Here is a 23,873-nt window from a genome sequence, read left to right as displayed (position 1 = left end):
CATGTACTTTGGACCATTTTGTCTTACACGTGCATTGCTAGTGACTTAATAAAGCATTCATGCTGGAAATGCTTCCATAGCCACGCCGTAAGCATGACGTTGTCCTTATGCATTGTTTCGTTCACCCGCACCCGCAAGAAAAAAAGAGAGAACCCACTTGTGTGGCACAGGAATTACCCATTGAATTGGGCACGGTACATTACCCCTGTGGACCGCCTGTTTGTTTACGGGCGGAAAGCAGCAGATAGCGATCACTGCAGCGTGACACTGTTGCAGCCGGTTAACAGTATTAAAACACTAATTCGCACACTGGGTGCCGCTGGGCGTTGTGATCGATCTTGCTCGCGGTTTGCTAACACCCGCCGATTACACGTTTTTTAACACCAATCGGACAAGATTTGGTCCGTTAAGCTACAAGCCCGAAGCGAGAGATGGAATGGTTCGCCTCGCGGAAGGCAGAGGTGGCCAGTAGGAGTGATTCCAAAAGATGTTCCTGTTTGCAATTGTTACAAAAAAGAGGTTGTCTGCCAATGTCAGTTGGGCATTAAGGGAGATTGAATGAGGATTTGAAACATTGTCGCCTCAATTTAATACCAACACGTGGCGCGACTGAGGATGAGAAAGTTTGGGTTGTAAGCCGATCGTTTGCATCCAACCACATCCTGGAGCTGATCAAGCCACCGCAGGGCGTCAAAATTAAGCAACAGGTTACACGTGCTAACCGGAACCTAGCAGAGCGGTCAACGACACTCGCTCCCAAAACCGAACCCCAAAGAAACAGACGTCACAACAATGTGGGTCTCGCAACGAAAGGCGATGCGAGCCGGGACAAGAAATCGGAGATTTACTTTTACTCCCCTTGAAACTATGATTGATTTGGCTCGGAATTCGGTTGATCTGAATTCGGATGACTAATGCACGATCCGAAATCGCGATACGCGGCCGCAGCGCTCTTGTGTAGCACGATAAGGAGAGTGGAAAGCCTAGCTTCAGTCCTAGACATTTGATTGCCTCATCTCGACGTCCCGATACTAATCGGTGCTTATCGGTGCGGACGAGGGTTACGAAACATCTGCCCCGGCCGAAACGCATCAATCATCCTCATGTGCGCCGTCGGGCTTATAATATTCATGAAAATCTGTGCCGAAATGAAACTAAAATAATGGTCATTCATTTTGCAGAGGTAGTAAACGCTGTTGGCACAGTTGTCCAGCGGGGGTCCAGCGGGGTACCTGAAGCGATGCAATTATTGTAGAGAAAAAGAGGCTTTTTAACGACGATTAGCCAGCTTCCCTACGGCTGATGCGCAAGATAATGGCTTAGATCAAATATTTTAACGGGATGCTGACACCTTTTAGTAAACGCCACCGAGCGTACCTATTTGCTCAGCGCACCTGTGGCGAGCGTTTTTTGTTTAGCAAATTTTGTTCCCGGTGGAAGTTTAATCAAAACAATTTGTTTTCCCTCCTCGATAACGGTACACCCTTTCCGCGATACATGTGCTTCTGCCGCTGTGTTTGCAAGGGAAATAATCTTTTTTGATTAATGTGTGCCGAGATGAGCATTGCAACTCTGTAGGCAGATTGGTCGGTGGTACTGCGGGCGAATCTTGAAAAGCAATCAAAAGCGATAATTTAGGGGGAACACGGTAAGCTTTGCATGGTGATTTAACAAAAATGAGTGATTAAATCAATAGATTATAAGGAAGACTGGTGTAAAAAAAGAGGAATGTGCGTGAGTTTTTGCTAATCTTCTAATCCATGCCTTAGTGTCTTAGACACTAATGGCTTGATGATCAGTAACTTGAATGGTTTACAGGGCGATGGGGACTCGGGGGACACGGTCACGCCGTAGCTTCAACCCATGTTGCCAATAATTGTTTACATATTAATCTTTTCTAGATAATTTTACGATTTGTTTCGCAATAATGTTTTTTTTAATCCTAAATTACTCTTATGTTTACTAGCTTTATGTTCGACCAGTTCCAAATTATCGCTAAGTTGCGAGGTTTCTCAATCAAAGTAACGGAGCGTGTCCCAGGAATATATTTATTGCAAAATCCTGAAAATGATTACAAATGTCTACCTAATTTTGATTTATTATTTGAAACACGCTGGTTATTGGCACACGATTAAATCTACAAGAAAATATAACGTCTATTGTACGCACTTATGTTATTATTATTTTAATAACTGAATTGTGTTCGTATAAAGAGGAAAAGAGTTCCATCCTAAGTGCAATCATTAATCATATAACTTCGAGAAATTAATAACTTAACAGTTTGGGTGCAATACACCACGGGGAAGTGAATAATTCCCCCTAAACAGCTTCCTCCCAAATAGGCGCCATAATTGAGCCCACTTGTTGTAAATTTGGAACGCAATCCTCTCAACAAACTCCCCCCTATGCAAATCGTTCGTTTATCCCGTTTATCGATAATGGCCTCCCCCAGGAAATGGCAGCGCAATCGATGGAGTAAATAGCCGTTTTCCTAAACGGATCAATTTGCCCTTGGGCTACATTCTTCCCGCAGCAACAGGTGAAAGGATTTGGGTGATTTGAATTTTATTCCCCAAATATGCTGTGGCACGCTACACAATCAAACCCGCTTCTTCGATGGATTATGATATTTCATTCTTGCGATGGTAGGTTGCCCCAACGAAAAAATGAAAAAAACATGTTCACCAGAATTGATGCTGGCTGGTGAGCCAACGGGTAAAGCAGCGTTAGCTTTTTGTTGGCCAAAGCAAAAAAAAAATGGAACAACCCGCAGCCCCTCTACGCTGCCGCGCCACTAATCGAACAGCAAATCATCCCGAACAAATGATGAGTTTTCTCCCAGCTTGTGATCACACATATGGATCCCTCCTTCCATGCTCGAAAGCAGCAGCAGCAGCCAGATTGGGTGCTGAATTTCGGGAACATGCGGAGGCACCGTTTCAGGTGTATGTGATTTCTTCTTCTTTTTTCCAGTGTATCACACCAGCTTTCTAGGTCCTCCAAACAATGAAGCATCCCGGATTGGGAATAGCTCTTACCAATAGCGGTTCGATGATAGTTGATGAACCGGGCCCACAAGTGGTCAGAAAAGCGGGCTTTTCGACTGCTTCCCTCCTCAAGATGCGTGTGAGCTATGTAGTGATGGTATTCCCCCCATTCCCTTCCACCTCTTTTTTTCTATTTTGTGTTAGTTTTTGATTGTCTGATCGAACCGGCAGCCACAGATGATCCATGTAATCCATGCAATCGATGGCGCATCTTCGGAGGGAAGTGGGTCAAACGATTTATTTTCATCCGATCTCCCGCACCGGGCGGCCACTCGAGCCAACGGGCGTTCACATGCTGACGCATCGTAAACCATCGCGCGATGGGGTGCTGCCGCTAGCGAGCGAGGGGAGTTGGTTGAAGTTGGTTCCTATTTGCTGTTGGCCGGTGATTGCACCCCGTACGCGTACGCTCCCGGCGAGCCACACGTCGGGGTCGTAGCGGGAACGTCGAAAGTTAATGAAGATATTGAACGCAAAACGCGCACATAGCGTTGCTTTGCGAAAAACAGCACTTCCTTTTTGGCACCTCTTTTCCCGGGGCTGTGCCGGGAAGTGTTTGTGGTGAAATTTGGCCAAATCTTTGAGCAAACCCAAAGGCAACAAAACGGTACGGCTTGGTACCGGTGCGCGGTGTATGCATATTGTTGCTAATTTTGCTCACTCTCGTCACTCGGCGACCGTGGCCGGGGCTGCTTGATCGTGCAAACCACCGCCCTGATAACAGAGGATGAGCCCGTAGAAGGGGGTTTTGGGGTACGTTAATTAAATTTCTTTCACCTACTTCCGCTGCCGCTGGCGTAATCGCTTCGCACCACCACCACCACCACCACCATCAGCGCCCAACAGCTGCATAAGCGCGATCGAAACGCACGATGCGTAAACTAGTTTTAATTTACCTTTATCAGGGGTGATAACGATGGCGGTGGGAGGGATTTTTAGCTGCTTTGGAGGAGGAAGAAGTGGAGGGCGGGGGAAAGCGGAGGTGAAATAAGCGGGCTGTTCGATACGGAATGGTGGGGCTGGTTGAGATGGTAAAAAGAAGAAATAAATTTAAATAGAAACGGGCTCATTGTCAGGGAAAGCTGTTACCTCATCGTGTGGATTCAACTTACAGCAGTTAAAAATAAACAAACTATCCTGATGCCTTTTGAAACTATACACAAAATAGCAATTTAAAAAAAAACCTGAAAAAATCAGCAAATGTCGTAAAATTATTTAATAAAATTAAATTAAATGTTGGACAATATTATAATTTATCAATTTGAACCCAAACAAATCAAACAGAAATTGAGAAATTTGTAAAGACTAAAGATTATAATAAAATTGTTTAATATTTCTTTCGATTGCTATTACAAAACAGCAGTTCATCAACATTATTTACAATTTGGACCCATCCCATGACCGTAACAAAATTTTGTTTTGTTTGTTTGTGTTTTTTTTTCAAGCTATGAAATGCAGTGAGATAAAAACTGCAAAAATGGTTTCAGCAAGTTATCACGCTTTCGGCTGTTTGCTTAATCCGCTGACTGATGGCAGTGAAACTATTGCGCTAAACTTGATCGTGATTAGTGTAATTACGTTATCGCCCAGACACATACATCACTGTCGGCGATTATCGAACCGCCTCTGCTTTGGCACGATTTCATCGCTAATCAGGTGTGCTGCGCCACTAATTTGCCCTCGGAGAAATGCAACCGTCTTCCTTTTGGTGGGCTTAGATGCGGGCACGCACGACTTAAAGAGCCGGAAGGTACCCAACTACACTCGGCTGTGCTTATGTGTGTGTGTGTGTGTCGATGATGGCATGCTGTTATTTGGGCTTTTGTAAATGTGTTGATTTGCACGTGTAGCATATTCGGAGCATTCAAAGTGCCTCCCGCGGAGGCCGTTATCAGCTGTTTTGCGGTAACGATGTGCGGGGAGATTCCCTCCCAAGGTGGAAGCAAATGTGCCTAGGGTGTATACTTAAAGCTCAATGAAACCATCACAGTAGATGGAGCGTATGTAAATCGAGTGGCTAATGGCTTCCTTATGGTGAAACCCGCTAACCGCCAGCGCTGGGATTGAGGGTAAGCACGAGAGCGGCTACTTCCGAGCCGACATAGATCGGTGGAAAGAATCACCATTTGTTTACTGTGCGATCAATACACCCACACAACGGTACATCCACCAATGCCAAGCAAGTGCAGGACCGAAACGTTGCTTTTCTTTAGCCAGCTTTTCATTAAATACTAGAAAACCACCATCCATTCCAGCGTTAGGCCACGGTTAGGTGGCCATGGGACGGGCCGCCACACGAGTACGGGCGACAATTAATCAGCGTCAGTTGGTTGTTTCTTTCTTTACCCTGCGTTTACCGCCCCCCTTTTTTCACAACAATCGCACGCGTTTGTTGCAAGTCCGATGCACTTTCGTTGCCTCATATCCGACGGAATGCATCTGCCGTACGGAACAATAGAACCGTGGTGTGCAATTTCCTCCGGAGCTGTGCAGCGGCTGCATTAGCATCCCCGTCGTTCATCACGATCGGCTACGTTTTGGCGCGCATTGATGCGTGCCCCTTTCACTGGCCATTTCTCACTTGCGCTTTTCTTGCGGTAGCTGCCGCCGCACAAGCATTGAATTCCCCTTTGCGCTTGTGATCATTGTGATTAGGATGCGCGTGTCGGTGTGTCGGGTATGCGTGGATCTGGTTATTTGTTTTTTCAGCAAACAGCAGTTGCAGCTGACTGTGTTGCACCCCACCATGCAAACGATGTCACGGGCAGCTGTACAAGCTTTACAAGTTTAGTTTGCTCTTTTGTTTAGTTTGTTGTTCGATGGCATTAGCTTCTTCGGTAAATAATAGCATTTCTCAGCGAAACGCCATCGAGCAGGTTTTGTTTTCATCGCTGCTTGTGCCTTGATAACGGTCTCACGGTGCGCCGACTTACGGTAAGAACCTGCTCGCTCAACTCTCCTGCATTGGTACAGACGGCTGCCTGTTTGTGGAACCAGTTCCATCGGCACCAACATGCAATATCTTCTGCTGTTCCTGGCCAGATTTTATGACACTGGTTCTTGGTGGCTGGTGAAAGGCGATAGTGATGATACCGGCCGGTTGTTAAAATTAGCTCAATCGGTCAACGATGCGATTATGCAGTTTATTAGATCATGGAAGAGACACAAAAGACGAAGACGGTTAGGAGTTGTTTGCTGGGAAAAAATGATAAGTATGCAAATGGAAATCTGGTGAAGATGCTTTCTCGCATGGAACCTGAAGTGGGAAGAACAGGATTACGAATCCGGCGGGTATATACGATAACTCAGAAGGCCAAAGAACCGCTAAAGCACCAGGGTACAGGAGGATTAATTTAAAACGTGTTCAAAATTGATACAATGTACTCAAAGTCGGTTGTAATTTGTGAGATATGAAGGTTATTTTTGAAATGATTTGACAACTTCAATCATATTGAATTTTCTCAACTCGATACTGAGTAATCGAAGTAATCACAGAAATGGATGTTCTCCAAACAAAGGCGCGTTAGTTTGATAAACCTTACAGCTCTTAAATAAAACACGCACCATTGTTGTGATACGCGGAAAGCTCCAATCCAAACGTGGAAGTGTCTGCCCCGATAATAGCCAAGAGTGTGGCCACCGTGCGTGGTATGCCGCGTTGCATAACGTGCGCCGTCACGCTTCTTTTTTGTTTGTGACAAGCTCACTCGGCAATCGTGCGCGCGCAAAAAAAAAACAAACCTGGCCATTTCACTTTGACGCCACAACACGCCAGCATTTCACGATCTCCACATATAGCGGGGTGCGTTTGCAACCAGCGGCAGGTTGCAACATGAAGTGGACAAGGCGCAACGCGTACAGTTCCGACCGTTTGCCAGCTCGAACCCTTCTTGGCCATATCCAGGCATTGAAGTGGCACACATACGCCGTCTGCCGTCTGATGCAATTTGAGTAATGCGAACTATGCAAGCGTAGCCACAGCAGCACCCACCTCCCCATACTTACAGGGAAAGCCGGTGTGTCGGTGAATTATGCATGAGCCCTCAGCCCTCCTCCGGCCAGTGGTACCCGCAGGCTTCTAAGTTGCACATCAACTACTAACCTACTATCAGGGGCATCCGGTGCACCCAGCCTTTAATCGGCTCGGCAGCATTTCGAAAGTCAAGAACGGTTCAACCCACACACGACCCATGAGCGATGTTTATGTCTTCACAATTCTGACACAGCAAACGGTTTCAGCCCACCGCGAACTAGTCATAAACTGGTGGTGCCGTATAAATAGCTAATTAGTACTGAAGACGCACACGCAGGCCAGGTGCTGCTGAGCGGGTCCCGCTATGGCAAACCTCGGCCACTGCCAGCCAGCGGTACGATATGGTTCGCGGACTGCCCGATTGCTCCATCAGCGGCTTCGCGTTCCAGCTGAGAGGGTTCGGTCCGCGCATCTTGATCATCTTGCACGATGGCGAAGCCCCGTTGGCTATATATATAGGGGTCATTTCTAACATGCTCGTTACCCAGCGATCGGTGATCATGGTGGACTATGCCGTAATAAGCACCCTTTCGGGCCAGGCCCGTTCCTGACCTTGCAGGTGGTATGGCTTGTCCGGGACGTGGTACCGAGAGGAATTTCTGGAGATTTACCTTCCAGAGAATAAGAGGCTTTAAACTGAAGTGTTCAAGCTTGCACAGCGTAGCTTCAATTTGGGCAGAAATGTCCACATTACGCAAAGACTTTCTTTTTTTTTCCTTCTCCCGTCGTTCGAGAGTTTTGCTACAAGAGCATTATACCGGTGGCAACTGATCGGACTACCTTGCTGCTGGGGTAGTAAATATTTTTATTATGCCTGCAGGGCTCCGTAGCAAGCTGGTGAATACAATTTTCGGCTTCTCTGGCTTCGTCACATCGGTCGATTACACAAATTGTATTCAGCTGATAGCCGTAGAAATCCAAATTTCCTTCGGCCAAGCGTTTGGTAATAGTAATGAACGCATAGCGTCGCTTTGGACCTATTTTCCCAACTCTTTGGATGGAAAAACTTGCTTAGAGGGAAAAGTAAGAAGTAAGAAGGAGAGAGAGAGAGAGGTCTTAAACCACCGAGAAGACATTATTGTCGCCCTGGACCTGGCTGGTGCTTTGAAAGAAAATGGAGGGGAAATAAAAAAAGGGCTTGATTGTTTTCCGACTGTTGACGCCCGCGTCACCCTCCGGTTAGCTCATTAGTCGACGGAATGCATGCATGCTCGATATTGGTGCTTTGAGAGAAAGCAGCGGACAATCGGCATCTCGACAGCACCAGGCAAAAAGGTGCATCAGATATTGTCTCGCAGTCTGGAACGTCTCCATCATGTGAAGAGTACACCTGGTAGATCTGACTAGTTAAACGATCAACTCCGACGCCGAGGGAAATATAATGACGCTTTCAATCACATTACGAAAGCTTTCTCTAGCATAGGGGGTGGAGACGGTAAAAAAGGGCGTAATGTGATGCGCATTCAGTGCGATTCCGTGTGTCACCCCGTAGAAGTTGGGCTCGCGAAGGTGGGTGGTGGCAATACAATGTCAAACACCATTTAGTCTCTCACCGTGTTTATGTGAAGCGTGTGTGAATAAAAAAATCTGCTCAATGCTCAATGTTTCCGAGGATGGGAGGGAAGGTCGGCCATATTAAACAATGATAGGAGTGCGAATAGTCAGACAAGCAAAGGGCAAACACGATGCCAGCACAAAAGTGAGTCTTGCAGATTTCCATTTCTCCTAGCGCAATGTTCCTGTCTGTCTTTCGGAACTTTCGTTTTCTTCTTACCGCTTGTCAAACGCAACCACTCTCAACCACAATCGATCGGTCTATCGATACAGATGCTGGCCTATTTTCCCCGATTGGGTTCTACATACCGGCGTCCGCACTGTGAATTCTTCCCTGCGGCGCAACAAACAGGTTCTTTGCGCACCGAACGCAAGTTGCGCCATAAAAATCAAAACCAGGCTAAAACGGTACTTACGGCAAAAGGGGGAATGATCATCGCTCCGGCCAGCGTGAAACTCGTTCCCGTGACGTAGGACAGTGGCTGTGGTCATCTGGGAGGGAAATGGGTATGTCGTTGTATTTGTGTAAGCGTGAACACGCGAGCCTGGTGTGGATAGCTGCTAGGGACGCAACCTACATACCCGGTTTCAAAGTCAACGCTGCGGGATTTCGTTTCGTTTGAATGAGAACGAAGGAAACCAGCGAATTAAAATGAAGAGTAGGAGGCCATTCAATCGATGGCTTTCGTTGCAACGAAACATTAATAGAATGGCAGCGTTCTTTCGAATATTTCGAATATTGTTTATATTCGAATATTGAGTGGAATTTCTGAAACAGCATGAAGCATACAAACTTAGTACAATCTGATCAGTAGTATGCGTCTGATATGTACGTAACATAGATCCGACATATTCTACGAAAATCATAATGTCACAAACAATCTTCTGCAAAAAACAACAAAGTATTTTTAAATCTCAATTTGTGGAGGGAAATAGTTCAGAAGAATTGCAAGATGAGTTTTTCACTATTTATCACAAACACACGAGTAAACCAATGGTATCATGTTGAAGAACATTCTTTTAAATTAAATTGCGTAAATCGTGATCAAGAAAGACAAATTTGTTTGTAACGAGTCAATTCTATAGCTCAATAATTGTCTAACGTTCATGTTTTTAAGGTCACTATCAAAACTTTCATTTACCTATGCAATAGTGCTATACTTTGGTGAAAATGTTATTGATCTGAAATGTTCAAAACAATCAAAAACATCCAACATCCACCATCGTATTAAATCAATATTTAATGAATTTCCTTTTAATTGAAGGCCAGAAAAACAATTACGTGCCTAGTTCGCAGCGCTGGAACAGAGATCGGAACTATCCACTAACTAATGAACACTACACTCGTTGGGCAATGTAACCTACAAATTTCACCTCGCCGTGTTCACTTGCCCAGCCACCAATTCTAGAAAGCCGCCTCATTCATTACCCAGCCAGTGTTGATGTTTTAATCGACCGCCGCTCACTTCCGAGCTGACTGACATTGAGCAGGTTAGGCAGGGAGAGAAGCACCATCTCGTTCGAACTTCCGACGGCTCGCTGGGGCGCCATGGTCAGCGTGTGCCATTTCTTCTTCATCGCTTGATTCCATACAATTTTCTCTGCTGCCACCAAAACGGCTTACCCACTGAGCAGCAACCCAAACAAGCCATCCCACACGCCGTGGGCAAACACAAATTACGCGAAGACACACAAAAAACCGACTCCGATCGGCTCGTGGCTCGTGCACATCCGTGGCACCCGGACAGACGTAACGCAATAGTAACCTTCTTCCTCTTTCTCGCCATTTTCTCCTTTCCATCAATCAAGCGGAGGCCTTCGGCGTCGCCATCATCGACAGCGCCAGCAGCCGTTTGCGTCATTGAACTTGAAACAAGAGCGCGTCCACGATCAGTACCGAAAATTATGCCCGTGCGCTTCTCGGCGGCTCATCGCCTTCGCGCGTTTTGAGCATCACCCAATCGCCCCGCAATTGGATGCGGCCGGATCTTCAACCGCTTCGTTCCGCGGAGCATTGAAATAACCACTAACCACAGCTATTGCAACCGCAAAGGGCGTAAGAAAGACGGGAAACACCGGAGCCCTACAGCGAGCATCGGCGGGCATCGGCGACACACTAAACCCGTTCCCGTTACGGGTTACACGGACCGGAGCCTCTGAACAGTGCCCATTTGGGAAAGCACAAGTGGATTGTACTGTGGAGAAAAAAAAGAAGCAAAAAAACAAAACAAAACTCGCGCAATCGTACTCGTACTCGCGGTGCTGACCAGCATGTTCGACTGATAGTGCGACCTCATCGCGATCAAGCATTGATTACCGATCGAAGCGTGCGCTGCTTGCCGGGCGAGAAGCAGACGAACAAACAGTAGGAACGAATAGGAAACAACTTGCAAGCAAATGGGGATACTAAATGGGTCAAGTGTGCAGTTGTTCGGTGTGCGTTAACTAACGTGTCAAACGCGCTAATCGATTACCTTTGACCGAGCAGCTGTTTCGTGTTCCGAAGGCGAAAAAACAAGGCTGTGCAAGTGGTACTACTACTTACCGAATATCATCGCACAAAGTGGTGTGTGTAATTAGATTTAAACTGAAGTGAGTACAACAAAATTTGGAGAGAAGTGTTTGAAGTGCTTGACATGATTACATTTCAAGTCGTTCCTAAAGAATACTGTACACGAGAAAAGTGTTGAGTGGAGCGCTTTGGTGAATAAAGTTGTAAACGTTACTGACCACCGAACCCCAAACAGGGCCTCACAGTCATGTGTGGTGTGTGAATAGTGCATTGGTTTCCCACGCACTGGATGAAAGCGATGGTCACGTACAATATGGACGGTTCGCAAAGAATGAGCCGCCCGCGGCGCGGTTCCAGTGTCTCGTCCGGCTTCCGGCTGATGGATGCGGACCAGCTGGACACCACGTCCACCGTGAGCCGCAACAGCATCTACAAGCTGCGGATAGACGCAATGTTCGACGACACGAGGTGAGTGGGAAACATTGGCACGCTTCGCGGTGGTATGTGGTTGTGGTGCATTTATTTAGTGGGGGTGTTGGCTGGTACTTTTTGTAGACTTATCGTAACACGGGTAACCATACACTAACCTAATCATGCTAAACGAACGTGCTGCGTGCGCAGCCTGTCCTGTGCTTCGGTCAGCTCGGCCGTCAAACGTCTCACAGTCCGCTCGAGCTCCCGTACCGTGTTGATGAAACGCCTTTCCAGCAGTTCCTTCTCATCGACCAGCGTGCGATACTTCTGCTCCAGCACGTTGCACGCTCTGCCCGGCTGTCTGTCCCGGTGGTTTTGGTCCGGCGGCTGCAGATAACCTTCCACACGTGCGTATGTCTTCCCAAACTGTCTTCGTTCATCGTCACCATTCGCCTCCTGCTCCAAACCACTGTCTAGCTCATTAAACGGCTGTTGACCCTCGTAACAGCATAGCCCTCCATCTTGCGCCTCCGGACACGCATGCTCTGCACCGTGCACTTGGATTTGGTTGGCCCAAATCAATTCCCGCACCTGCGCCACCCACTCGCACGCCCAATAGTTCTCCACCAGCCGTACCCGGCGCAGGGCCGGTGCAAAGCGAGGGAAAAACTCAATCCGCCGCAGCTGGTTGTGGTTGGTCCAGAAGTTTTCCAGCCGCACCAGCCGCAGGGACGCGTGAACGTCGAGCCGTGTGATCCGATTGCCCGAAAGGTCGAGCACCAGCAGGCCGGCCATCGGTTCGAACCAGCCGAGCTGCACGTGCTGCAGCCGATTGTTGGACAGGTCGAGCATGGACAGCCCGGTCAGGTAGCGCACGGTGGGTGGAATGACCGACAGCGGGTTTCCGGTGATGATGAGCGTGTTGAGGTGTCGATTGACGAGCGGAGCGACGGCCAGCTCCCGCAGCTCGGTGGCGTCGATGCGAAGGGAGCGCAGCTCGTCCGAACGGAAGGTAAGCGCCGGAATGATGCTGCCCTTCAGCGTTAGGAAGACCGTTCCGGGCAGTGCATCGAACAGATGGGGCGCGAAGTGTAGAATTTCACTCGCCTGCATAATTATGTGCGTTGCCGGGGGGAAGATGGTTAGGTACTCGTCGGCGGTGGATTCAAAGGCGACGCCCTCGATGAAGCAGGTGGAGTTGGGCTGCACACGGGAGCATTCGATCGCATTTCTGCTGCTGCTGCTGGCTGGAGAAGGTGGGATCGCTAGAAGAGAGCTAATTAGAAACCAGAAGGGGTGAAATGATTACTGTGTGTGTGTGCGTACTACTCACATGAACAGTAAAAAGGGCAATGGAGTGAAACCGATCATTTCAAGAACGATTGGACCGATTCCGATCACAAGCTGGTGCGCTGTACTGATCCCTTATCGTGACTGAAAGAATAAAACCTAAAAGCAACACACCGGACGCACTCAAACACACACAAACACACACACACAACGACATCTTGTTTACGGTGCACCGATCGGATCTTGCAAATAGATTCCAACGCGTTCCATCTCTACCCCGACCACCCCGTCCAAGGTTTCGTTCTCGAACACCTTGAACGTTATCAGCGGACCGATCGCTGGCGCATCGGGCGCCGCCGCACTCAGCTCCTCCAGCACGGACAGCATCGCTTTCGCGATCGCCAACCGTGCCCGGGACGGGTGGGCGTACGTACAGCACAGCCCACCGTTGTTGATTCTGCGCCCGCCGCACCGAAAGTCCGTCCCCAGCACGGTAATGTTGCGGTGCCAAATTTTCTCCCTCACCGCACTGACCCACTCGCAGTCCCACCGGTTCTGCAGGATGCGCGTGTACCGGAGGGCGGGAAACTGGTCCGGAAAGTGGTCGATTTGGGACAGCTCGTTCTGGTGCACATCGAACTTGGCCAGGGCCGGTAGATTCACTGGGCCGCTCGCTCCAACCGTGGCCAGTTGATTGTCGGCAACGTTTAGGGCGATCAGTGCATCGAGCCCGAACAGTTCGCTCAGGTCAAGCGTTGTGAGCGAGCAGCCGGACAGGTCGAGCAGTTTCAGGCCGGCCAGCACGTTCACACTCACTGGCAGCACGGTAATGAGCCGCTCGTGAATGATGAGCGTCTGCAGCGGGATGCCGCGCTCGGGCAGCACTTCGAAATGGTCCAGGCCGGTGTCGCTGATTTTCAAGTGGTTTAGTGTGCTGCTACCGTACCGCAGCTCCGTCACGGTGCCCTTGCGAAGCTCCAATGCCAGGGTGGCGTTGTGCAGTTGGACGAACAGATCGGGCCCAAAGGAAGGGATCGAGGCGTAGAACAGTTCGATCGTTTGCTGCTTGGGGAAGCGCACTTTGGTGGCGGTGGTGCTGTTCAGTCGGGCACTCGCGATGATGCAAACTTCCTCGTGCTCTTCCTGCTTGCCGGGAACACCGTGCGTCGGTGTCCACATGTAACGTTCGGCCGGGATCGGCAGTGGATGGATGATGCTGCAGCTGAGATTTAGAGCATCGCTGGACACTGGAAAAAGTATCAGAAAGATGGCACTGAGAGTAAATGATTACTATGACATGATTTTTTAATGGTTTGACAATAAATAAAAGCTTACCTGATCGGGGTAAGAAACAACATCTTCCTGACACTTGCCACGAATGGGGCTGTTGATAATGAACTAAATTCCCCGAGAGATTGCTGTCAGGCTGATCACGAGTGCTGTACGCGAATGGATTGTTTTGAACGTGCGAGCTCACAAACACTAGCGCGAAACAAACACAGAACCATAGCATTGGTAATGTTTGATTACCTTTTAGCAATTCCCAACTAACGTTCTGATGTGGAAGTGGTAGTAACGAAAATGAAGTATGTTTTTTCAATTTATAATACATTTTATGTTAAATGAAGCAATAATTTCGCTTAAAATATCAATTTAACGAGGACGGAAAACTGTTCTTCTCTTATAGCAGAAAGACGAGCTCAGCAAATCCATTTGATCCTAATTTGTCAACTCGATTTGATAGTGAGAAGGTGCCGTTTGTCGTCCAGACCTGGATAAATCAGTTCACCGCTAGAAAAAAACTGACTCGACAGCAATAAAGATAAATCTCGACAGACATTCGATCTGACAGCCACTTTTTTCCTTCCCTCTACCCCGGAGGTGTCATGCCACTCTAATGGCATTCCTCTGTAAGTAAGTCTGCGTCTACGTTCGGTCCCGTTGCTCGCAGTGAACATGGCTCGGTGCGCTGCCACTACAGTGACATATGTTTATCGCAAAAAGTCCTTCGCGCAAGGACTGGGAGACTGGTGGAAAACCACTCCAGCGTGGCCGAAACATGTGGGTCACCCATTTTCATTACGCTCGTGTTTCAATGACACTTACCGTCATTTCGCGTGCAGCGCGTACACTTGCGCCAGCATCCAGGTCTTGCTGCCCGCCCGCTTCGCGATATGGGTCAGCGCAGATAACCCGCTCGGAATAGGGTCTCGGATCGAGGAGAACGACATTTTTCGCTTCCGGGCACCCCCCCCCCCCCCCACCGCATCGCATCGGGCCGGAAAAACTGGTTGCATTACATCCTCGTTCGCGGCCCTCGCTGCACCAACGGCCGCATCAAAGCCGCGCTGTGCGCTTTGGAATTCGAGCTCGAACCGCGCGTAAACCCCTGAAGGTAGGCAAGCGGTTGCTGCGTGCACACCACAGCCAGCCCAAAAGCCCACGCTTCGCGAAAGCTTTCGTGCATTAGAAAGTAGTTTTTCTTTCTATGCCTCCCCTGAGTGCCCACCCCTCCCCCTCCTCATCCTTCCCCTCCTCCACGCAGTGTGCTGAAGATGGAGAGGAAAAGAAATGGACAATCCTTGGTCGGTGGCGCGTGCTCGAGCAGCGTAGGCCCGAGCGTGCGGTGGTAGCGAACGCAACGAAGATCTATTCGCACCTAGGGTACGGTGCTTCCGATGCCCGACGCTCAATAGCTTACAGTGCGCGGTACCGTACGGGTGTGCTTCTCCTGCTTTGCGGCTTTTTGAGAAGATTAGAAAATTGCATCTTTTCCTACGGGCATTTGTAGTGCTTTGCATTTGGTGGGACAATTTATTGGCGTAGTGCATTATTCCAGTGGATTGCTGTACATTTGTTTGGTCAGAATTTGTTGTGAAAAGTTTGGCGTGATATCATTTACCAGCACAAGGGCGAGTGGTGTAGCGTCCAGCACTACCAAAATTTACAGTTTACGCCAGTGTTTCAGCTTGAACTGATAGCGCATTTCATTGACCGAGATTCCGTGACTGGCGGCACACCTCGAAAGCTCAAAACCATTGCTAAGGTGGATCGCTCATAAATGTTTAAAATTTTCCGACCTCATCGAAAGCAGCGGGTCGGCACTGGACGCTGGACTGGGTTACGCTCCTGTTAGTACGGTTTGGCCAGTGTGCGAAAGTGTAGTGTTCGGCTGTAAGTGCGTCCGCGTAGTGCGTAGTACAGTGGTGCAACAAGGGTGAAGCTTTCCCTCGGAGCGAAGTGTGCCTCGCGAAATAATTGACAGCGGTGCAAATGACCTGAGAAAAGGGGTCCTGTTTTGTTCTGTTGCAGATAAAGATGCGCAGCTGTACGAATCGATACGAAGCAACGTGTCGCAGTGCCATAGTGTCATAGTGGATAAGTGTTGCACAAACTTGACGTAGTGTTCGCTCCTCCTAATCTTCAGTTCAGGCACACAGCCCACTGACACTGACCCCACAGAAACGGCAGTAAAAGTCGGGTCCAGACAGCCACCTCCTAGAACAGAATCCGTGTGCCCAAACGCCCAGCGACGCGTCGCGAGTCGCTTACCGCCTGTCGCCCGATCCCGCCGAGCGTTAGAGCTTTAAATGTGCAACCAGCAGTGCGTGCTCGATGATCGTCATCCGAACATTTCGGTTCAATGTGGCAAACAGTTAGTGATTTTTTTGTGTACCTAATCCACCAGCTATGCTTTTACGACCATAACAATAACAGTAACGCCGGCGGCTGCGAACCTAACTGCAACAGTAGCCACCACTATCCTTACGGCTGCGGCGATGATCCTATTCACACTGGGTACGGTGGAAGCGGTAGTTGTTGTGCCCCCAGACTAAGTCCACTAACCACGTCCCACTCCTTCCCATTTGCGCGTTAGTCTAGCTGTACTAATTGTAGCCAGAAGAAGCGCGTCGTTGCAGTAGAATGCGATGCGGGGTAGAGCAACAATCGTAGCAAACAGTCCACCATTAACTGATTCCTTCCCTGTGGGGGGTAGATTGGGAACTAGAGGACTTGGGAGGATACACTTCACTGATACATGCAATACAACCTGCCTACCATCTATCTCATTGCATGGTCTTCCCTTCACTCACTTCTTTGCTTGCAGATCGATCATAAGCCAGCGGTTGGATGATCGCAGTTCGCATAACGGCCGCCGCCGCTCCTCGTCGATCAGTGGGCTGAGCCGGGGCAGCCTTGCCGGTGCCATCATAAACGATCGCGACAATCTGGACATCAGCGCGGTGGCGAGCAGTTTGCGCGATTTCGGTGGCGTCAGTGCGGCCGGTACCGGTGGACAGCCCGCAGCCACCGGTGGACCACCGGGGGCGACCGAACGTCCCGCCGGCAATGGTGCGGCCGGTGCGAGCGGTTCGGCCGGCGGTGCGGCCAGCGGAGTGTCCCGCCACGGCAGCGATGCCCGGCGCGAGATCAGCAACAGCGTGCAGGCCCAGATCGAGCGCATGTTTACGGACGTGGCGAAGGAGAACGGTGGCAGCACGGCCAATGTACAAAGCTTCAGCGTCCGGTGTCTCGGATCGTTGCCGCTGAAGGATAAGGTGACCAGCCTGGTCGGGCTGCAGGAGCCTCTGAGGCAGCTGTACCTGAGCGGTGCAGGACACGGGGTAAGTAATCACCTCTCCACCGTGTTACCGTGTTACCGTAACTTCGGAGTGATCGATTGTAACGACTTGACAAGACTCCTGATCGTTAACATCATTCGCATGGTTAAATAATGATCGAATTTATTAACACAAATTTAGCGGATCAGTTTTCGGCTGCAGCCCGGTGTTATTGGTGGCTCGATTACCTAACCACCTCCTCCCCCTCCCCTTTACGGGCTGGTATATTTCGATCTCACAGCTGTTACAGCTGCATCAGCCGCACATATACGCGTGCACCGTGTGAGACCCTGGTTCCGGAAGTGAACCAAACGCACACCTTTATTAACGGATCGCACATTTCTGCAAACAAAGATTTTATCACCAGCGCACGTTCGCTAATGAGGAAAAGCTGTGTGTGTGTGTGTGTGCATGTTTTTCGGCAGTGTATTTGGCCGGCCACCCATTTTACCATGTGAAAATCATTCGAAGATTGAATCGCGAGCTCAAAATCAACAACAAAGCGCACAAACGGTGTTGATTGTTCGACAAATTTCTTTTCCTTTCAAAACAATCGATCCAATCACGCGCAGATGGATGCCCGATCGTGGTTTGTTTGCTCGCAGCGTTCGGGGCAAATGGTGTGTGTGTATGAAACGGGCGCGTGCAGCAAAACATTGCATCGGTCAGCTTTAAATCGTTTTTTTATTTTTTTCCATTTTCCAGCATGCTCACCGGTACCGGAGAGACATTCGTCGACAAACACTCGTCTGAAGTTGCTTTCGTTTGTTTGTTTGCTGGTTTTGCTTCCTTAAGCGGAGATGAAATTGAACATCTCTCGGTCGAACGAGGAAGCGGTGTGCGTGTTTAACATTACGCGTGTTAATTAAACTGCCCCTTAGAGTGTGTGGTGTGCCTCGATGCGCATGCAAGCCACGAAGCGCATTGACCATGGACCGGTGTGCAGGGATTTAAAGGCTAAAGCGATGAACCGCGGGGAATAAAGTGATGCGAAAAGGCGAGTTTTTAACCAGCTTTAACCATTTACACATTGGTGCTGCTGTGTTTGATGGTTAAACACATGTGTCTTCTTTCGCGTACAGTATTAAACGATTAAGACAACGTACAAGGCGGATGAAGATATTTGCACCTTTGCTCACCTGCTGCGACGCACGCTGCCGGGCGAATGCAAGAGGAACGGATTGAAATATCTTCCTCAGTATATCACTCACCCTAGACCGATCGTCTCATTTCGAACCAGATAGATAGTTCCGTTCGCTGGGTTTTATTCGATGTGCTCATCTCCCGACTACTCAACGCTCCCGTCCGCTCCCTGCCGCTTCCTCCAAACGTGCAAGTAGGTTCGTTTTCCTAAAGATTGACCCCAAAGCAGGTCCAAAAACAATACAGCTACCATGAGCACGAAACCAAAAAAAAAAAAAAACCGTGCCAAGCCGTTCCGGAGGGCACAGAGGTTCGAGCACAGAAATTCATCTTGCCGTAACGGAAACGACTTGCCGTTGTCCGCCGTTGTTGGTAGATGCGGGGAGGGTTTTTTTTCCTCCACAACTCATCCACAGTAAACCTTTTTTTTTGGTACGAAACCATCGTGAATGCTGACGGTTGATCTTTCGCCAAGCAATTAGCGGCCGGGAAGGAAAATCTATCCTCCACAGGTGAAAGAAATCGCTCCTGGAGGAATGTTTTAGATGCAAAAAGAAAAATCATTCAAAACGACCCACAATCTTGCATGGCCTTTAGGTGCTTGCGGTGTACATTGTGTTTTATGGGCATGTCACAGGGCTGACACAAATGGCCTGTTGCCAGTGGTTGGCGTGCTATTTCAGCTGATCATAACCGCACCATCGCGTACTGTTTTGCTGATTGGGGAAAGGTTGGTTTGGATGTTGCTGCTTGAGCTGCTATTCTTTTTCGTTGCAAAAGAAGATGCCAAACGAGCATCTTCATTTTCTGAAGAGATATCATTCCTGTCAGCTTGAGAGGGTATGAAGTAAACCACATTGTCAAGTTATGTAAGCGATTGATTTTGATTTTGCAAGCAACTCCAACTGGGAGTTTTGCATCGAACAAGTTTCCGCTGTAAAGCTTCGCCGTTCGCAACACAATGATTGCAATGAGCATGATTGCATCGAGCAAACCGGGGCCCGCTGCTGCATCAGCTTTCCCGGGCGATCATTAAAATTCCCAAACCCGCTCGTTCGCCACCATCGCACCACCGATGAGTGGGCCTGTTTTAAATAGTCATAAAATCCATAAAATGTAAAAGATGAAATCAAAGCAACAACAACAACAAAAAAAAAAAGAAAAAAAGAAAGAAACAAGATCGTCGCGAATATATATATATATATATATATATATATATATATATATATATATATATATATATATATATATATATATATATATATATCTTAATGTTTTAGCGTTTGCTTTCCAGTGCACCGGCGTCTCGCTTCGGCCCGTGGGGGTAATTTAACGATTTCGCATATTCATGCGCACCGTCAAAGTGATCCCTCATTTGCGCACCCGCCGCACATTGCATGTGAATGAGGCGCGTGCTTGTAAACGAAGGTGGGAAGGGGAGTTTGAGGCAGAAGGCGTACCCGCGAGAGTCGTAAGCACCTCAGCATCGCACCACCATCCGCAGCACGCACGTACTACGTCACCACCGGGGCACGATTCACGACTCACGACTCGTCACGCTCGCATGCTCGATGGGCAGCGGGGTGGAGCGGGCGTTGAGCGTAAATTGGTGGAAAGTGAAATTGGCCGCTCACACCTATCGCTAGTGCTCGGTGTTTTTTTTTCTTCTCTTTTTTCGGCGGGACGGTTTAACACGCTCCAATCGTGTGAAATCCTATCGTTTCGGAAGGATTCGGGCCTTACCGGATAGCGGGAGGGAAAGAGTGTTTTGGGGGTCCGAAAAGAAATCTCATAATGCGACTAATTATGATCGCTCGCTGAAGGTGGCACATAGAGAAGACACACACACACACACAGTAAAGCTCTGTTACACACATTCTCATCTGTGGTGGCCAGCAAGCGCCAGCTTTGCTTAACGAACTGTGAAATGTGCATAAATCATCACCCGCCGTGTAACGGACCTAAGGGGTTGACGCAAGTGCCATGGGGTTGGCGAGCTCCTCCCACTACAAACAAACCTTGAAGAGTGTTTTGGTCAATGTAGAAGAGGAACAAAAAAGAAGGTGTTACAGTGGGTTACATGCACAGCTAAAAAGGTGGGTTTGGAATGTTAGGTGTGTTGTAAATACTTCAATATCAATTTTAAAGATTGCAGCAAGCACTACAAGCTTTGACTCACGTACAGAGGATGTGTTTGACCTCCCCCGAACTTCTATCCCTCTATCGTTTAAATGAGAGCAAAAGCATTTCCCTCAGGCAAAGGTATCGTTTTAACAGCGCGCGCCGTGAACTAAATCTACCAGCGAAAGGAGAATCTAACTACACTGGGATCCTACTTAGGGCCCTTCTAGGTGTCCTCACCCTCACCAGAGATGACCCACATTCAGCGTGCGTGCGTGTGCACCACTTCTATCTGCCCTGGACTTTTGTGCTCTTTGTGTTACCGGCCCAAAGTAGGTCAGCATGCAGTACGGAGATCTTGCTTAAAACACATCCGTATGTGCGCATGTTTTTTGCTCCCCACCCCCAATGCGAACGCTCCCGATGATAGTCCAGCGATCCAAACGCTGATAGTGAGCGCCACGGGTCCACCGGGGGTCCGTTCCTCAAACTGGTTCAGTTTGACACACTTTAATTGCAACAATTTTTCAATTACAATTCCCCTTCCGTCCATCGGCGAAACATCTAGCGATATCCTAGACTAGCGACGAATGTGGCATTGAATTCGTTGGAAACGGGGAACTGGAAACTGGTACGGAACAGGAAAACTCGTCCAGTCGGTCCGAAGACCATCCATCCGGTCCGGCCACACGCCCGGGACGGGTGGGTTGCATCCGCGTTTGCAAGAAAGTAAACGGTGGCGATTCAACACCGACCACACGACCCACTTTGCCAACTGGTGGTGCAAGTAAAACGGAAACCTTATTGAAGGTTAGAGCGCATAGGGTAGCGCAAAAAAACAACCACCAGTGAGTCTGAACAGCAAATAAAACGGCTCAGCTTCCCTGTACACCTTCCCGCTGAGATAGTCAACACTTGCACCACGGGTGCGCAAAAAAAGGCACAAAACCCCACAATCATTTCTGCTGCCTCGCTCCCGGAGTCGGTCTTTGGTGAGGAAAAATCAAGATCCAAATCAATGCAAAACCAGTTCCGTTCGGCGCTGCTCCTATTAGGCAGTGCTGCCTGCATCGGGGCTGTGATTGGAGACCGGGTGCAAGAAGCAGCCTCCGCGGCCACTAACGGCAGTCTGGTTTTCGATTTTTCCCCCGTAGCCATTTTTCCCAAACAGGGACCATTCCCCGGGCCGAGCTTCAAAGCGGTAGTGTGTGTTTGTTTTTTTTTTTTTGCACGTGCTCTAATTACAGTATTTGCAATGGTAAACACACACAAACAGTGGGGAAAGATTACGGCAAAAGGTTGTTAGTGTGTGCGTGGGCCTGAGTGTGCCAATTGCAGCCTTTTTTATGATATTGCTGCTCTTCTAATGGCACATTATTTGGGGGAATAAAAATGGCTGCTTCACTCCATATAACGACCGATACCGTTTAGTGTGTGGTGTCAGCTTAATATTATTATTTTTTTATTTTTTTGCATTGCTTGTCCATGACGATCACCTTGGTTCGAAATATGGTTTGTTAATTATTAAATCATTTTACCGATTACCGAACGGCAGCGGCACGGTTTGACAATTTGATTTCGATTGATCGGGGAAAAAGGCCTTTGAATGTCCGGCTGCCTGCGCGCGGCGGAAGAAACTGCCAGCCAGTGTTCATTTTCCCCGCCCGAGCACACAACTATTTCGTACGATTTCGTACCCTGATCCGGCTGCACTGATTAAATGGTAAAATGGTTACGCGGAGAAAGGCGAACCTACCATCGCGAGGGGCACAGAGCAGACGAAGGTTTTTGATTTGAAATCCAAAATTTCACCCAAATACGCACCGAAGCGCCACCGAGAGAGTGATACGTCGAATCCGTTTGCGCGTTCGGTTGGTGGACCGTGTTGGCGCTACAACTGCCAACGAGTCTCCTCGTGAGTGGTAGTTTTATTTCAGTTTTGGGATGTTGTGATTTTCTCGTTCCGTTTCCTTGCCGAAGCTCTGCTTAGTGCGGGCGCGATGGTGGTGGAAAATGCTTCATTAAGGGGTAGTTTATGGGATCAGGTTTGCTGTATGTGGTTTTGAATTCGGGCAGCACACGGTATCAGTGTTTACTCAGCGCTCAAGTTCCAAACAAACCGTCCCAACAAGAGTGCCTTCCGCAATCCGGACCATAGGGGTTTGTTTCTCGCTTTGCTGGCCAAAACAATGTCCGGCACTAGGCACACGATAACGAGCCAACGCAAAACTCTCTCGCCGCGCGTGTGCCGCACTTTTCGGTGCCCGAGTTTATGTCAATAACCGATCTTCAGCTGCGGCGAAGCAGCGATTTCCCCGAATCGCGCTAGATTTACCCTATTACGATAACCTTCTTCCGCGGCATTCGCTCCTCCCTTGGCCCTGCAAGTACTCGCGCTTTTCGCGGAGCGCGGGTAAAGAGCATCAAACGATTTTCCATGCCCCATTTGCATACACGATACGTGCCCAAAAGATGATGATCGTGCACTAGGAGCACCGCATAGACATAGACTAAACACTAACACCAAAAAAAGAGCCCACTTTTGCACAATCACTCCAAGCGAAGCATTAAACTTTCGCTCCTCCCAGTGCGTTTGGTTTAATGAGCGCGCGGTGTGCCGGGCACACGTGCTTTCGGTTTTAATTTGTGCATAACCTCTTCTAATGAAAAAGGGGCTGCACAAGAACCGTCAGGGGGGGAGAACTACGAACATTTTAGGATCAATGTCGGGTGGTACGGTAAATGCGTTGAAGCTTCGGTCATCCCTTCGCCGCGCCTCCTTCTCCTGCTTTAAAATGACTTTTGCTTTGGTTTAATTACTGATTTTGCACTAACGTTCAAGTGCAAGCGGGTAAGGCAGAAAAAAAGTGAAACCAAAAGCGGCACCAGGCGGGAAGAAAGATCACCAGCCTCGATGGTGCCTTTTTCATGCCTGTAAAGAAATTTACTCTTCCCCGTTTTTAACTATCCCAGTGGCCCGCGTTTGAGTGAAAGTGCTATTTAACGAGAAGATTGCTATTAAGTATCATGATGCAAAAAAACAAGAAGAAAAAAAAACATCAAAACAAAACGTAAATGAGTTCGAGTCGAGTCTATAATTGATTTAACTGACGCAGCAGATTAATGACGGGCGATTG

At 48.7% G+C, this 23,873-nt stretch overlaps 3 protein-coding genes across 6 annotated transcripts in view; 1 reads left to right on the top strand and 2 right to left on the bottom strand.

Annotated features, from left to right (window-relative positions):
* Nucleotides 1-23,873, top strand: part of LOC120949550 (uncharacterized) — a 34,944-nt gene that overhangs the window by 3,421 nt on the left and 7,650 nt on the right. For 2 of the 3 annotated variants that reach the window (XM_040366922.2, XM_040366923.2), the window contains exons 2-3: nt 10,444-11,614; nt 16,959-17,475. In XM_040366922.2, coding sequence (XP_040222856.2) covers nt 11,436-11,614; nt 16,959-17,475 — 696 coding nt within the window. In that variant the 5' untranslated portion in view covers nt 10,444-11,435. Of the gene's footprint in view, nt 1-10,443; nt 11,615-15,465; nt 16,506-16,958; nt 17,476-23,873 lie in introns of those variants that run through there. The other variant, XM_040366926.2, reaches the window with a different exon arrangement.
* Nucleotides 11,648-13,001, bottom strand: LOC125906389 (uncharacterized). The gene is made up of 2 exons (XM_040366937.2): nt 12,894-13,001; nt 11,648-12,836 (listed from the first exon to the last, which is right to left on the bottom strand). The coding sequence occupies exons 1-2, from the start codon at nt 12,929-12,931 to the stop codon at nt 11,738-11,740; spliced, it is 1,137 nt and encodes a 378-aa protein (XP_040222871.2). The 5' UTR covers nt 12,932-13,001; the 3' UTR covers nt 11,648-11,737.
* On the bottom strand, nt 13,072-14,400 carry LOC120949556 (uncharacterized). Of its 2 annotated transcripts, none has more exons than XM_040366936.2 (2): nt 14,186-14,400; nt 13,072-14,097 (listed from the first exon to the last, which is right to left on the bottom strand). In XM_040366936.2, the coding sequence occupies exons 1-2, from the start codon at nt 14,361-14,363 to the stop codon at nt 13,073-13,075; spliced, it is 1,203 nt and encodes a 400-aa protein (XP_040222870.2). In that variant the 5' UTR covers nt 14,364-14,400; the 3' UTR covers nt 13,072. The 2 variants fall into 2 exon arrangements, with proteins under 2 accessions (XP_040222870.2, XP_040222872.2); XM_040366938.2 differs by having other exon boundaries at nt 13,072-14,123; nt 14,186-14,291.

The sequence above is a fragment of the Anopheles coluzzii genome, chromosome 2, assembly GCF_943734685.1.
Source record: "Anopheles coluzzii chromosome 2, AcolN3, whole genome shotgun sequence".
Taxonomy (NCBI): Eukaryota; Metazoa; Arthropoda; class Insecta; order Diptera; family Culicidae; genus Anopheles; species Anopheles coluzzii.
The sequence above is the reverse complement of the archived record's forward strand: the minus strand, read 5'-3'. Positions and strand labels throughout refer to the sequence as shown.

What these genes read in the sequence shown, in the direction of transcription:
- LOC125906389 (XM_040366937.2), bottom strand. Translation starts at nt 12,931, where the DNA reads ATGATCGGTTTCACTCCATTGCCCTTTTTACTGTTCAT. An exon ending in TTGCCCTTTTTACTGTTCAT is followed by an intron (nt 12,837 to 12,893) that starts GTGAGTAGTACG and finishes GTTTCTAATTAG; the next exon opens with CTCTCTTCTAGCGATCCCAC.
- LOC120949556 (XM_040366936.2), bottom strand. Translation starts at nt 14,363, where the DNA reads ATGCTATGGTTCTGTGTTTGTTTCGCGCTAGTGTTTGTGAGCTCGCAC. An exon ending in TTGTTTCTTACCCCGATCAG is followed by an intron (nt 14,098 to 14,185) that starts GTAAGCTTTTAT and finishes TACTTTTTCCAG; the next exon opens with TGTCCAGCGATGCTCTAAAT.